This window comes from Eurosta solidaginis, chromosome 4 (assembly GCF_040869045.1).
Source record: "Eurosta solidaginis isolate ZX-2024a chromosome 4, ASM4086904v1, whole genome shotgun sequence".
Taxonomy (NCBI): Eukaryota; Metazoa; Arthropoda; class Insecta; order Diptera; family Tephritidae; genus Eurosta; species Eurosta solidaginis.
Window position 1 is genome coordinate 20,765,581 of NC_090322.1, and position 16,823 is coordinate 20,782,403.

At 40.9% G+C, this 16,823-nt stretch overlaps 1 protein-coding gene across 1 annotated transcript in view; it reads right to left on the reverse strand.

Moving 5' to 3' along the window:
* The window catches only part of LOC137248423 (uncharacterized), a 396,800-nt gene that overhangs the window by 282,563 nt on the left and 97,414 nt on the right, over positions 1-16,823 (reverse strand). Inside the window, exons 7-8 of the mRNA XM_067779361.1 lie at positions 7,564-7,704; positions 7,197-7,484 (exon numbers count right to left, since the gene is read on the reverse strand). Of these exons, the coding sequence (XP_067635462.1) occupies positions 7,197-7,484; positions 7,564-7,704 (429 nt within the window). The remainder of the gene's footprint in view (positions 1-7,196; positions 7,485-7,563; positions 7,705-16,823) is intronic.

Below are 16,823 nucleotides of genomic sequence, written 5' to 3' on the forward strand. Positions count from 1 at the left end.
CATTAAAGTCGAACTTCAGGCACGACTACGAAAGGCAATGGAATTAGAAGGCATTGACGTGGAAGAGTATGACTTTCATCTTGATGGCGAGGAAACAACAAAAATGGAAGAGACAGTTACGCAGACAGTTACGAGCACAGGCTTGAACATGATTTTGGCTGCAATATCTGCTCAAACATCGACAGTGGCTTCTCAACTGGAATCGCAAAAGACAGATATAACATCTCAGCTGGCATCTCAACTGGAAGAACAAAAGATAAGTACGGCATCTCAACTAGAATCCCAGGAGAACCGTATAACATCCAAGATGGAAGAACAGAAGACACGTATTGCAGAAATGTCGTCAGAAATAAAATCGAAGATTGAAGCACAAGAAACGCGTATTTCAGAAATGTCGACACAGATTACATCCAAGATGGAAGCACAAGAGAAGCGCTTATCATTGCAGGTGGCACAAATGTCTTCGCAGTTAGAAGCACAGAATACAAAAATTGTACAGCTCGAGGACAAAATGAATGCCGAGATAGAAGCTCTGAAAGGTCGTATACAGAAGTTGCAAATAAATCGCCCAACAGTTTCAGCGAGTAATCCAAAGGTAAAGACACCATCCTTTGACGGTTCTGTTCCTTTTCAGGTCTTTAAACTACAGTTTGAGAAGACCGCAGCAGTGAACAACTGGAATGCTGAAGATAAAGCTCTGTTCGTGGCACTGAAGGGGCCTGCCGCGGAAATCTTACAGACTATTCCGGAGTGCGAACAGAACAGTTATGACGCATTGATGGCTGCTGTAGACCGAAGGTACGGAAGCGAACACAGGAAACAGATGTATCAAATAGAATTGCAAAACCGTTACCAAAAAGCTAATGAGACTTTGCAAGAGTTTACTTCGGATGTTGAAAGGTTGGCTCATTTGGCAAATGCGGACGCACCCGTGGAATACACTGAAAGGGTAAAAGTTCAGAGCTTCATAAATGGCATACAGGACGTTGAAACAAAGCGAGCTACATATGCACACCCAAAGACAACATTCGCAGAAACGGTATCACATGCTCTGATTCAGGAAACAGCGTCGCTTCTGTGTAAGCCAGTTTTCAAAGCACGCCGTGTGGAAGTAGAGAGGCCAGAGTGGGTAGACGCAATATTGGAGGCGCTGAAAGGATAGCAAAAGCGGAGTGAAAAAGTTATCAAATGCTTCAAATGCGGGAAGCCCGGTCACATTGCACGTCATTGCGATCTTGGTCCTAATAGTTCCAACAATGTGGGTGGCCGTAAACGCAAAGCTGGAGGAGATGAGCAAGAGCGAGTAAGAGGTAGAGATCGAGAGCTAGATCCAGCTATTGAATGCCCTGTGATCTGTGTTGCAAATTGGTAGAAAATCGAGCAGTCTTACCGTCAGAGGGAATGTGGATGGTAAATAACATGTACTGACTGTAGATACGGGCGCATCTCATTCCTTGATTGGATCTGATTTCGTCTACAGGAGAGTAAAGTCATTACCTGGAGCGAGGTTTCGTACGGTCACTGGCGAGTATAACCAAGTCCGGAGAGAAGTGATCTGTGAAGTCTTAATTGGGAAGGTCATGGTTATACACAAATTCGTTGTGGCGGAGATTGTTGTTATATTGGGAGTGGATTTCTTGGTTGACCATGGCATCAAGATCGATATGCAGAGAAGGGTGATGCGTTATGAGAACCAAGATGTGCCACTTAACTTCAGTTTGGAAAAAGGGTTCAGCAGTAAGCGAGTGCTGGTGGAGGAGATTCGACAGAGACCACGAGAGTCAAGGAAAGTAGATCGAGCAAAGGTTGATGGATCGAATGGGGCAAATAAAGCGAAATCAAAAGCACCTGCGAGAAACACACTGGCATTGACAAACCCTAATGGACGCACTAAAACGACTGAAAGAATTTTCCAGAAAGAATGCAAGGGTGGTTTCAAGCCAGCGCGCACTACTGTTGTGAAACGTCAAGACGATACTAATGATGCAAAGTCAATCCGTCAAGATCAAGCTCTGCGAAGTAGTTCTTCATTGGCCAAGTAACAGAGTGCGAGGGAACGATCCAGGATAATGAGTACTAAGATGAAACACAGGTACGACAAAGAAAATAATTCGGAAGGTTTCCAGGAGGGAGATTTGGTACTGCTATACAACCCTCACCGGCGGAAAGGTGTTCCATCCAAATATCGGTGCAGTTGGGAAGGCCCGTACAGTGTTGTGAAGACCATCAGTGATGTCATCTACCGCATACAAGCAATTGGGAAATCACGAAATAGAAGAGTGGTACATTTGGCGATGCTAGCAGCGTTTAGATCGAGAGATTTGTCTGATCGGGACGATCAGACTTAGGTGGAGGGCAGTGTTACGAATATTAGCAAAACTAATGGGTGCTGCCATCTCTAGGCCGATGCTAAGCAGTGACGTGAATTCACATCAGTAATTCAATCATTATGTATCTACATAAACGAATCAATAATTGCGTCTACACATATGTACGTATACGAGCAGCGGAGAAGCAATGTACAAACACATGCATATATCTTATCTGAGTTGTCACAAAAGAGGGCAATAATTTGTGCAAGTATTACTCAAATGAGAAATTATACATTTGCGACGGAATACTTGACGGTAGTACCGGGGGGCAAATGGTACTCAGACGGTAGGAGGTTTAGTGCGGTTAAAGTCCCACACGGACTATGAGGCTTTCGATGCTTCCTCCTCGTAAAAAAAAAAAAAAAAAACATCTGTAGTTGTAGCTGAGAAATTTATAACTAACTAAGTAAAATTCTGGAAGCGCCTAGAAGATGCCACGAGGAGATCACAGAGTATAAAAGCATCAGCGGTAGAGGCGCTATGGGCAGTTTCGATTAAGACGCTATCTAGCGAGCAATAGCAGTATTATTTTGAAAGTCAGTTTCATTTAAGCTATCAGTTTGGTTATTAAGCCAGCTAGTTGCAAAGTATAAGTGTTATTATTGTGAAGTACTTTAATAAAGGCCATTTTTCCATTATTCAATATTGGAGTTATTTATTCAACAGTTTAGTGATAAGAACATAGCAAAAGGGCCAATAAGAGGATTTGCAAGTAAATTCGTTACAATATGTATTGCCAAAACGTGAATATATAGTTATACATACATAAATATGAATGAAAGAGGAAAGAGATATTGCTATTTTTTACACGGTCATGATGTTTATAATAGCACTGGGATTTTGTGTTTGGGGATTTTGATTTTGGGGATTATGTGTTTGGGTAATTTTTCTTCTTTGGGGATTTTGTGTTTGAGTATTTTTTTTTTTGGGGGATTTCGTGGCACTCCCACAGAACCGCACCAACATCAAGTCTGCTAGCATCCCACTGTATGATAAAGGGTTTTTGTAATTTGGATTAGCTAAAACGGGAGCTGAGCAGAGTTTCTGTTTAAAAGTGTCAAAGGCAATTTGTGCACTTTCGTTCCATTAAAATTTTCTACTCTTCTTCAGCAAGTTCGTGAGGGGTGTAGTTAATGCCGCGAAATTGTCAACGAATCCTCTATACCACCCAGCCATTCCTAGGAATCTCCTCAGTTGCTTTACGTTTGAGGGTGCTGGGAAATTTACGACGCACGCGATTTTGTCGGGGTCAGTACGTAAGATTCCTTCACCTACGATATAGCCTAAATGCCTGACTTCACGTATACAGAATTTGCTCTTCTGCACATTTATTGTTAGACCAGCTTTTCGTAGGTGGTGTGCAATATCGGACAAGACTGTAAGATGGGCTTCAAAATCTTCGGAAATTATCAACAAATCGTCCAGGTATACAAATACTTGGTCTTTGAGGTAAGGTGGTACGACTCGATCCATTAATCTACACAGCGCTTGCGGCGCGTTACATAACCCGAAAGGCATTACACAGTATCTATATAGTGGGCGATTTGGAACGGTCAGACACGTAAAATCCCTACTGTTTTTGGCTAGAAGGCTCTGCCAGAAAGCTCTACGTAAATTTTGTGAGCTAATAAATTTAGTTGTAGGCAATCTGCTGAGAATGCCGTCGATATGTGGAAGCGGGTAGGCGTCCTTAATAGTCAACGCGTTAACTTTCCTTGAATCAAGACAAAGTCGAACTTTGTTAGGTTTCTTGACTAGTACTACGGGACTAGACCAGGGGCTATTTGGCGATTCTTCAATTACTCCTAACCGAAGCATTTCATCGATTTCCTCGTGAACTAGTTTCTCTATGGCTGGTGATATGGGAAAATACCTTTGTTTGATTGGGCATGCGTTAGCCTCGAGCTCAATAATATGTTCCATTATATGGGTTTTTCCTAAGCCCTCTTTCTCAAAACTAGGAAACGATTAACGACAGATGCAAGTAGCCGCTTTTGCTCCTCAGACAGGGGAATCGTACTTTCTTCGGTGCAGTTGACATCGAAGGCGCTTTTAATTTCCGAGACTACATGTGGAGCAATTTGGAATTTCACCCAAAAATCGACACCTAGTATTACTTTTTGAGTAATGCTCGGAATAACAAAAAACTTAATTTTCTCAACTTGGTTCTTGAATTATACATCGACTTCTATATTTCCAACCACTATTTGGTTGCGCCCGTCCGCCGTACATACCGTAACTTTATCATACGGTGTGATGCTAGTAGACTTGGTGTTGGTGCCGTTCTGTCTCAGAAAAACGAAGATGGAATCCAGGTACCAATAGCATACTTCTCCCAAAAATTGAACAAGGCACAAACAAATTATAGCGTTACGGAGCTTGAATGCTTAGGAGCTATACTAAGTTTAAAAAAATTTAGAGCCTATGTCGAAGGACAAGAATTCACAATTGTAACGGATCACGCTAGTCTTCAATGGCTGATGCGGCAATCGGATTTGTCTGGCCGATTGGCTCGGTGGTCCTTAAAGCTTCAAGGCTTCCGATTCAGAATTGAACATAGGAAAGGGTCTCAAAATCTCGTTCCGGACTGCCTCTCGCGTCAAAACTTTGAAGATCTATTAGAAAAGAATGAAATGAATGAGCCGGAGGTCCGTCCTCTGATTGATTTGGAGTCCTCCGAATTTGAATCCGATGATTACAAGAAGTTGAAGCAATATATTAGAACTAATGAATCTTCGACTTCACCCACTTCTAGCGTATTAGGATTGTTATTCTCGGGACTTCTTTTTTCTAAATTTTGCCTGAGCCCTAGGACATTTCTCCAAGCTGCGTGAATAATTTATCCGCCTGCTTGCTTATTTGGAGGATGTAGAACTGACCTTCCTCCGTAGATCGAGATACAGCAAGTACCTTCCAATACTGTGTCGGTATGTTCGGATTCTGATTATGCAGAAGTCGCACCGTATCCTCCGACTTCAGCACGCATGGTGTCCACACCTTAACTTTTGGTACCGTGGGTATTTGCTCTTTATCCACCACCTCAAACCGCGCGTTCGTGCCTTGCCTTTGGATATTTGCAGAAAGGTTTTCCGTGCAAAAATACAATACATTCCACCCAAGGTTTCGGACGGAATCGGGGTAATTTTTCGGTTTTTCGTTAATATTGTAACGAATTTTGGGGATTTCTGCTTATTTGCAACCTTCTCCTAACGTTCGTATCGCTAAAGTCTTGAATAAAACACTCCAATATTATGTATTGCAAAATGGTCTTTATTAGACTACTTTGAGAGTACTTCACAATTATACTTCACTTCGAAACTGATAGCGTACTTAAATCAAAACTGATTACTGTATATACAGCTGCACATAAATATTTCTATGTTGGCGATGCGCTCAGAGAAAAATAACCCACAGGACACTACACTACGTATTGATAATATACTGTAAGGAATTTAGGGAAACTTCGCTTATTTTACACCTTCTACTAACGTTCGCATCGCTAAATTGTTGAATAAATAACTCCAATATCCAATAATGCAAAATGGTGTTTATTAGACTACTTTCACAATAACACTTATACTTCGCAACTGATAGCGTGCTTAAATCAAACTGATTGCTCATGCCGCAGCTAGTGCTGCTTTTATACTCTTCGGTTTCCTCGTTGGCATATTTCTAGGCGTTTCTCCTTCTAGAATTTACTACTTCGCTGAAGATTGCATACTTTTGTATCTCAGAAATATGCATGTGTATGTGTGAGAACTACTTTGCTGATGATTGTGTAGACATAATGATTGATTTGTTTATGTAGATACAAGTGACTGCTTAGTATCGGCTTAGAGATGATATTATCTCTTAGTGTTAATATTCGTCACACTGCCCTCCACCTAAGTTTGATCGTCCCGATCAGGCAAATTTCCTGATCTAAACGCCGCCAGCCTTTCTAGATGAACCACTTTCATTTTGGTTCGTGGTTTACCTATGGTTTGTATGCGGTAAACTACATCGTTGATCCGTTTTACAATTTTGCATGGGCCTTCTCAGTTACACTGCAATTTCGGGGCAAACCTTTTTTCCGTTGTGGGTTGTATAACAGCACCAAATCTCCTTCCTGAAAACCTTCCGAATTAATTGCTTGATCGTATCTGGCTTTCATCTTGAGTAATTGCTTTTTGCGGAAAACAATTGAAAAAATCATTGACCATTAAAATAGGCATCTAGTCAATTGATTACTAATGCTAATTCAAATTTAACAGGTCTGATTTCAATCATTAAAGGGTAGGAGTGATGAGGAAACATATTGAGTAAAAAGTGCTAAGTCAGGAGAAAAAATTTGTTTTGAGTGCGGAAATTGTGCTAAGTCATAAAATAGCTGCTAGGTTACCATACATGATTTTTATTTGTCTTTTTCAAAGCTTCTACACTCAAAAGCCAGGAGAAAAAATTTGTTTTGAGTGCGAAAATTGTGCTAAGTCACAAAATAGCTGCTAGGTTACCATACATGATTTTTATTTATCTTTTTCAAAGCTTCTACACTCAAAAGTATTGTAACTAAGGTATCCGCATTCACAGTTTTGAAAAAAAGGTTATTTCAAAAATTATTCATTTTTTTCGTCTCCTGTAAAATTCGTAAAAAGTGACTTAGCACATTTTCACATTAAGCTAACGATATTTCCTTAATCCGATCCACCATTTAAGAGATATTGCGATGTAAAAAATTGCTTTCCATCACGGATCGTATAACACGATACCGGCCCTGGATTCCGCGCGGAGAAATTAACCTTAATATAAGATCACAGTCTACGGAGTTTATGAATGCCATTTTACCTGTTCACTTTTAATTTAGCCTCTTCTTCCCTTAAAGCTGCCATATTTCGCTCACGCGTCTCTGGATCTTCGTCTTTATGCGTAATTGAGTGTAGCCGTAGCTCCGAAGCATAACGAAAAGCTAAGGGACAAAACTTACATCTGTGAATATTATCACCCAGATGTACCCCTAAATGGCCATTCAGTGAACTTGTTGTCATAAAGCACTGGTCGCAGTATTTGCATTTATATGGTTTTTCACCGGTATGAGTACGCATATGATGGCTTAGGTTCTGAGCTTGTATAAATCTATTTAATACAGGCAGAAAATAAAGTTAGAAAAAATTTGGTGAAGTATATTAGGACGATGTTTTTTATGATAACTTACCGCTTTTCACAAAAATCACATTTATGGGGCTTTTCGCCGCTATGAATTCGTTTATGTATTTTTAAGTCCGATGGTTTTTTAAAATGTTTGCCACAAACATCGCACAGGTATTGGTAGGTCTTTTTACGTATGTTTTTGTATCTAAAAAAAAAAACACAGGTAATCAAGTTTATTATTTTTTTTTTTTTTTATATTAAAAGGAAACGAGGATTTGAGTTTTGTAACTAAACTAACAATTTTTTGGCTCCTAAAAAGTCGAGTATGTTCAAATTTAAACACGGTCTTAAAACTTTTTAGTATTTTTAGACCAACTTGCAGAATGGCGATTTTTTCTAGGTCAGAGCTAATTAAAAAATGTGTCAAAAATGTATGAGTTCAACCCCTCATGCTAGGTTAAGTCTGAGTTAAAAAACTTAACTTGCCGTTCTGCAAAAGAGCCTTAAAGAACATCTTCGGCTTATATCCAAACCCTCTCCCAACAAAAACACAGTTTTTCAAGAGCAAAAAAACCGTTTTGATATATCTGTCATGAATTGCTAAAAATATGAAGTACATCAGTGGGTGATGAAAACTCGCTTTGTGTATTCAAATAAGTTGTGTGGTTTAAGCTCAGTTTAATATGTTTTATAAGTCAGATTGAGCTTTTTGTTATTGGAATTAAAATTATTTTCTTAAAAAAATTTTGTTAATAAAAAAGTTTTTGCAGAGCAAAGAAAATATTAAATTTTGGACGTATCGTTTATTTTCAATCATGTTTTGAACAGGACGCCTTGTAAAATTGCGTAAAGTTTCCTTTCCCTTCTTCATTTTCTTTTTTTTCCTTTCCCTTCTCGACTCTTCTCTCTATTTTCTTTTCTTTTCTTTCTTAACTTTCCTTCCTTTCGTTTCCTTTTCATTCCTTTCCTTTCGCTTCCTTTATTTTCGCTTGCTTCCGTTTTCTTTCCGCCTTTTCCTTTCTTTCAATTTCTTTGCCATTAATTTCTTATCCTTTCCCTCTTTTTCCTTTATTTTTATTTTTTTAAATTTTATTTTACTTTATTTCATTTTGTTTTAGCTATTGATGTTAGAAAAAAATAAAAGGAATTGCATAAAGCAAATGAGGCTATCTCGCTAGTTAAAAACATGTTATTTTATTTTACTTTTTTTATTTTATACATTTGTAAATTTTAGTGAATTTTAGTTATTTTATTAAATTATTATACTTTATTATGACAGAAAAACTCAAAAGAATTAAATATATCAGTGTCATTAGACCTATTCCTAGAACGCCAAAGATTTCATCAGATGTCTTTGTATTTTTTAAATTAGTAATTTGATTATGCCGATTGTAAATCTTAACAAGTAGCGCAACTAACAGCTGATCGCTCAAAATTAGCATACCCACAAACATCACTAATGTTCATATTACGAAAATCTTTCAGAAAATTCAAGTTAAATTTTTAAACAGCCATAAACTGTGATACTTTTGGAATATATAGCACTTAGGACACCTTAATTGCAGTAATTAAGAGAAAATATTTGCTTATATTCAAGTATTTAGTTATTCTTTCTACATTTATCAGTAATATTGAAACATAAATTGAAGGTATATTGATGCAATGCAACTCTGCTCGTCCTGGTTCTTCATTCCACTCCATTCGACTGCCTTCCCCTCTATTCGTAACATAACCTCAATTTATGCTGCCAAACTATATAGTAAACAATGATTCTCCCCGTGCTGAGATTCGATTTCGAGTTGTATTTTTAATCCCGCAGCCCAGCCATTCAATAAAAAAAAAATATTGCTAATGTGTAACATGAACATACATTAAAATCCATGGTCTATCTTATTTTAGTTTATTGTTTTATTTTATTTTATTAACTAACAAAGTAGTACACAAAATTGTTGCAACCAACAAAACGAATAAATATTCTAAACTAAAATATTCTGTTGTTGTTGGAGCAGTGCTTCGCCCCATCCAATAGACGCGACACTCACAAATTGGCATCAATATTCTCTAACGAGAGTCCAAGGAAACTTGCAGTTTCAACAGGCGTGGACAAGAGTGAGAGTGATGTTAGAGGTTTTTGTTCCACATTGCATACCACACGTATGGTAGGAACCTGTCACAGTACGCCAGATTTATCTATCACGAGCGCAGGTCTAGTAACCTGGGTCAACTGGCAACCAATGGTAACATTGGCATTTGACCACCTACCCAAGCTCCTTTCGCTCGAGCGATCTGCCGACTGCATCACCGCCGAAAAACGCATTTTCCATGCATTTTAAGTAAGGAAATTGGGATGATTAGAGATCTTATACTGGCAATCTTTTTGCTGCCCTCCCTATCCCGACTGATGCCCGTCAAGGGGAGCGTTCTTTTCGCAAGGTCATTGAATCCGCTTCAGCACGTTTTATTCCCGCCTAAAGAATCCCGGAAATTCGGCCACATTTTCCGCCGGAGTCCACAACTCTAGCGAGAGAACATGACCTTATAAGATAGTAAGACCCCGGCTATTCCAAATGTCTACCATTTTGAACATCCACGTCGATGGCACTACGCTACAGACTGTGCTACACCCCAAAATCTTGGGTGTGACGTTTGATCAGGATCTACATTTTGGTGAGCATGAAGCCGCAATTGTACCGAAAATCCGAAGCCGTAAAAATAAAATCCTCAAATCTCTTGCTGGCAGTACTTTGGGAAAAGAAAAAGAAACGCTCATTACCACTTACAGAGCAATTGGCCAGCCGATTGCATGCTACGCGTCCCCTATATGGTGGCCAAGCCTAAAAACTACTCTCTGGAAGAAGCTACAGGCCTGCCAAAATACTGGTCTCAGAACCGCCACTGGCTGTCTTCTTATATCCCCAGAACACCATCTACATAAACAGGCAAGAATACTCCCACTGAGATGCTAACCAAACAGTTCCTGTTGAATACCCAGAAACCTGGGCATCCCAGCTTGCATCTGATTGATGAACCAACATCGCCCAGGGGCTTAAGGAGTCATCTCCGTAAGCATTATGAGGAAATACGGCACCTGAGAACTCAGCCGTATGAAGCCAAAAAACACAAGCAGGTCCTCAGTGAACTCCACAAACAGCCGTCGGACCTTTATGCCAGGAATTTCCCGGTGAATCCAGTACTCAAACAACAGTATCCAAAACGCGAGTCACTCTAGCTCAATTTCGATCCGTATACTGTAACAGGTTAAACTCTTACCTATCCAGAATTAACCCCGACATACAAAATGTATACCCTGCTTGCAATGTGTTCCCACATGACACCAACCATCTCTTTAATTGTAATGTGGAACCAACGCCTCTAACACCCCTCTCAGTATGGTTCACCCTGTTTCCTTGGACCCGCGTTAGGGGATATTGATGACAATTTGTGGTCGGTCGCGCCTATTGGATGGGGCAAAGCACTGCTTCAACAACAAACCCGGCAACGCCCAAGCCAAGACACTTGAAGCCATTCTGCTTCCCTATTTCATTTGCATCTCGCCAATCATCAGCATGGCTTTCCAAAATTACATAGCACTACCACCGCGCTAAACGCCATTAACACACAAATAAATTGTGGATTAAATCAAAACCCCACCATAGGACAGTACTCATTGCGTTAGACCTTTCAAAAGCTTTTGAAACGGTAAACCACGGCACGTTACTGTAAGACCTGAGAGGGTCCTCCCTTCCCCCAAGTCTCAAAAGGTGGACCGCAAATTATCTGTCTGGTCGGCAAGCATCGGTGCAATTCAGGAAAATAACATCCAAACCATGAAGAATTAAACAAGCGGTACCCCTACCTTCACCACCATAAGGAGTCACTATCGTTTCCTGCGCCGATGACCGCACAATAATGGCCACAGGCCGAGGCCCACATATCGATGAGCTTTGTAATAAAATAAAGAGCTATGTCTCCAGTTTCTTCGGCTCGCGAAACCTGACATTGTCACCGACCTTATTAACAACATGGACGCCCAAATGTTGAACATCCACGTCAATGGCATTACGCTACCGACTGGCTTACACCCAAAAATCTACTCCTTCCACTACTTTGGAAGCATTCGAGCACCTTTGTGGCCACCATCCACCTCTATTGTAGCTTTAAGATCTCCCTCGGAGCGCAGATCCCTATCTATCAGCTAGTCTTTTCGTCCTGCAATTGACGACGCTATACCACTATGGCCGTATGGTCGGCGCTCAAGGTGCCCCGAGGCACTGAGCTTGATTGCAGTTGTTAACGCTATGTTCATTGCTACCAGGTCTACAGGTGGAATGTGCAGAATGGCATACCGTGTATCCGTCGGGGTTGTTTTTAGGGCTCCCCTAATGCTAAGCATTGATAGTCTGCAAACACCCCTCTAATTTTTTGAGGTAGGTTGTTTTTTGTGTGGCTTTCCACCAAACAAGAACTCCATAGTACTATAGAATAGGGCTTACAATCGCTGTAAAAACCCAATGAGAAGGTGAGGGTGATAAAGCCCACGTACACCCCAGCATTCTTTTACATGCATAAAGTGCCGTTAAGGCCTTCTTCACCCTCTCCTCCAGGTTGAGCTTCCATGATAGCTTACTGTCTACGATGATTCCTAGATATTTTGTGCAAGGTTTCTCCTGTAAGTTCACCCCTCCTAACTTAGGCCTGGTCCAATTTGGGATCTTGCACCTCTTTGTAAACAATACCATATCCGTCTTCTCCGCGTTGGCTGTCAACCCGACATTAGATGCCCAGGTATGAATGTAGTGTCAAATTCGGTCACTGCATTAAACTGCATTTAAATCTGGCAACTCCCCATCAAATATATAAAAAGATGCAACCCTCATATTAACACTTGGCATCACTTAAAATCACGGCGGCCACCGTGGTGTGATGGTAGCGTGCTCCGCCTACCACACCGTATGCCCTGGGTTCGAACCCCGGGCAAAGCAACATCAAAATTTTAGAAATAAGGTTTTTCAATTAAAAAAAGAAAATTTTTCTAAGCGGCGTCGCCCCTCTGCAGTGTTTGGCAAGCGCTCCGAGTGTATTTGTGCCATGAAAAGCTCTGAGTGAAAACTCATCTGCCTTGCAGATGCCGTTCGGAGTCGGCATAAAACATGTAGGTCCCGTCCGGCCAATTTGTAGGGAAAATCAAGAGGAGCACGACGCAAATTGGAAGAGAAGCTCGGCCTTAGATCTCTTTGTAGGTTATCGCGCCTTACATTTTTTTTTTTTTATTTATCACTTAAAATGTTAGAGTGGAATGATGCGGAGATTCAACCCCATTGGTTGAATCTCCCGTTACTCGACTCTATCACGCCATCGCATCATACGATTTTCCCGTTATGCGAAAATGCATACCGGCAGGGCTGCTTTGAAGCGTCAGCAGCTTTCAGCTTCAGTTGGAGTTTGAAGTGAACCGGTCGCCGCGCTAGAAGCACAAATAAAACGCGGAGCAGAATAGTGTGGGTGAAATTTAAACATATTAGAAAACTAAAAAACTAAGTAGAAAAAACTAAAAAGTGTAAAACAAATTAATTGTAAAAGAAACAGAAACCAAGATAACTTTGAATACAAATTTAATTTAACTAAAAATCAGTTTTCTTTCCATCGTTGTGTGTGCGTGTGTGGGGCTGCATGCCCGAGAAAAATGGTGGCGCTAAAGTCCACCGTACAAGGCGACCGTGACAGGACCTCATCAAAAAGTAGCAAATCACCTTCGGAATGCGTTTTGCGTCCTCACACTAAGCATAAAATGACCGCCAACGCCCAATTTTTATAACAAATAATTAATTTACGTTTGCATTTTGTGCCACTATATTTTTCTTTCCACATGCAAACATATTTACGTGCATACATGTAGACGAAACATAATTCGCACTCGTCGAAATATTTCTGAAATATGGTTACTTAATCACAAAAAACTACATGCAAAAAAAGTTAAAATCAAGAAAATCTTCAAAAAAAACAAAATTCCTACAAATAAAGTACAAAATCTAAATATTAAATGGCTTAAGTGCAGAATACATAAAAAAAAAAAAATTTATGAGTATCGGTAGCGGTGGTTATGAACTGAAAAATACAAAAAAAAGGTACAAAATTACAAAAAAAGTATAAAAATTGAAAAAAATACAAAAACAAAAAACAAAAAAAATGAAGACTTCATACCTTTCATGAATGGGGCTGAACAATAATCTTATCCCGTTCGTAATCTCCGAATAATCGGATGTATAAGATAAGAAATATATAGTGAACAGATCTACATACCTAAACGATTTTTAAGATAAATATAAAATAAAAAAACAGGTAGGTACTTTGTGTGAGGATGCAAAGTTTCAGGTTTTTTGTGGTCTGCTTGTAAAAACTATGACTACGAATCACGTATTTCAACAATATATGACGTAAACGTAACTATTTGATGAAACTTGATGAATTTGTAAGCTTCTAGCCGTAAAAAGGGGCAAAAATGACAGTTTATATGGGGTATATAATATATATACCGATCTCTATGATTTTTTCAGACAACAATATATGCTATATACGTAAGCATTCGGTGAAATTTGAAGCTTCTAGCTGTTAAAATGGGGCTAAAATTGCGAAAATATATATATACTAGCCTTTACCCGCGGCCCCGTCCGCAAGGAGAAAATGAAATATGTGGGCTATTCACGTTAGCCTGCTTATAAAGTTATCTGTTAAAATTTTTTTTTCTGCCTAATGCATTTTATTTTTGTAATTGAGTAACAAAAAGAACTTTATGAGCTGATAACCTGATAGGATCCCAAAATGATAACGAAATTATCCAGAAAACGCCACGAAATGACCCCGACGCTATCGCGGACGGATCCCGAAAACCATCCAGAAACGCCCCGGAGATGTTTCCAAAAGTTCCCGAAGTAGTCCCAAAAAAACCCGAAATGACAACGACACGATTCTAGACTTATCCAGAGAACCACACAGAAATGATGCCTGAAGGGTACCAAATTGATCCCGAAATAGTCCCGAAAAAGTTCCGAAATTACCCTGACGGGCTCCCGGACGGATCTCAAAAACCATCCAGGAAGGTTTCCTAAATTATCCCGACATAGTCCAGAAAAAGCTCCGAAAAAGTTCCGAAATGACCCCGAGGGATCCACAACGGATAGCGAAAACCATAAAGAAATGATTCCGAAAGGGTCCCAAAATGATTCCGAAATAGGCCGAAAATGACCCCGATGGAATCCCGCACGGATCCAAATGTGATCCCGGAAGGGTTTCAAAACTATCCCGAAAAAGTAACAAAAAAAATCTCAAAATGAATCTTACGGCATCCTGGACGGATCCAGAAATGATCCCAACATGGTCCCGAAATGACCCTGATGGATCCGTCAAACGATCAAGAATTGATGCCGGAAGGGTCTTCAAATGATCACGAAACAATACAGATAAAGTCATGGAATGACCCCTAAGTGGTCCCCAAATGATCCCGAAATAGTCCCGAAAAAGTCCCGAAATTACCCTGATGGGTTCCCGTACAGATCCCGAAATCCATCCAGAAGTGATGCCGGAAGGGTGCAAAAATGATCCCGTATTGTCCCCGAAAAAGTCCCTAAATGACCCCGACGGGATCCCGGACGGATCCCCAAAACTATCTAGAAATAATGAAGGAAGGTACCCAAAATGATTCCGAAAAAGTCGTGAAATAATCCCGACGGATTCCGGACGGATCCCGAAAACCATCCAGAAATGATCCCGAAATAGTCCCGAAGAAGTCCCGAAATGTCCCTGACGGGATCTCAAACGGCTCCCTAACTGACCCCGCCGGGATCCCGGACAGATCCCGAAATCCATCCAGCAATCATTTTGGCCCAAAATGATTCCGAAATAGTTTCGGAAAAGTCCACAAATTACCCTGACGGGATCCCGGACGAATCCTGAAAACTATGCTTAAATGATCCCGAAAAAGTCCCGAAATGACCCCGACGGGATCTCGGACGGATCCCCAAAACTATCTAGAAATGATGAAGGAAGGTACCCAAAATGATTCCGAAAAAGTCCTGGAATAAACCCGACCGGATTCCGGACGGATCCCCAAAACTATCTAGAAATGATGCCGAAAGGAACACCAAATGATTCCGAAATAGTCCCGAAATGACCCCGACGGGATCCCGAAAATTATCCAGAAATGATGTCGGAAAGGTCCTCAAATGATCCCGAAAAAGTCTTGAAATGAATCCGACGGGATCCCGGACGAATCCCGAAAACCATCCAGAAATGCTGCCGGAAGGGAACCCAAATGATACCGAAAAAGTCTCGAAATGACCCCGACGGGATTCCTAACGGATACCGAAAACCATTCAGAAATGATGCCGGAAAAGTCCTAAATGATCACCTAATAGTCCCGAAATGACTCTGACGGGATCCCGGACGGATCCCGAAAACCAATCAGAAATGATGCCGAAAAGTCCCCAAATCATCCCGTATTAGTGTAGAAAAAGTCCCGAAATGACCCCGACGGGATCCCGGACGGGTCCCAAAAACCATCTAGAAATGATGCGGGAAAGGTCCTCAAATAATCCCGCATTGGTCGAGAAAAAGTCCCGGAATGACCCCGACGGGATCCCGGACTGATCCCGAAAGCTATCCAGAAATGATGCCGGAAAGTTCCTCAAATGATCTCTTAATAGTCCCGAAATGACCTTGAAGGGATCCCCGACGGATCCCGGAAACTATCCAGAAATTATGCCGGAAAGGTTCCCAAATGATCCCCAAATAGTGCCGAAATGACCATGACGAGATCCCGGACGGATCCCGAAAACCATCCAGAAATGATGGCGAAAGGGCCCCCAAATGATCCCGTATTAGTGACGAAAAAGTCCTGAAATGACCCCGACGGGATCCCGGACGAATTTCGAAAACCATCCAGAAATGATGCCGAAAGGGAACCCAAATGATCCCGAAAAACTCCCGAAATGACCCCGACGGGATCCCGAACGTATACCGAAAACAATCCAGAAATGATGCCGGAAAGGTCCTCAAATGATCCCTTAATAGTCCCGAAATGACCCTGAAGGGATCCCCGACGGATCCCGGAAACTATCCAGAAATTATGCCGGAAAGGTTCCCAAATGATCCCCAAATAGTGCCGAAATGACCATGACGGGATCCCGGACCGATCCCGAAAACCATCCAGAAATGATGGCGAAACGGCCCCCAAACGATACCGTATTAGTGGCGAAAAAGTCCTGAAATGACCCCGACGGGATCCCGGACGAATCTCGAAAACCATCCAGAAATGATGCCGGAAGGGAA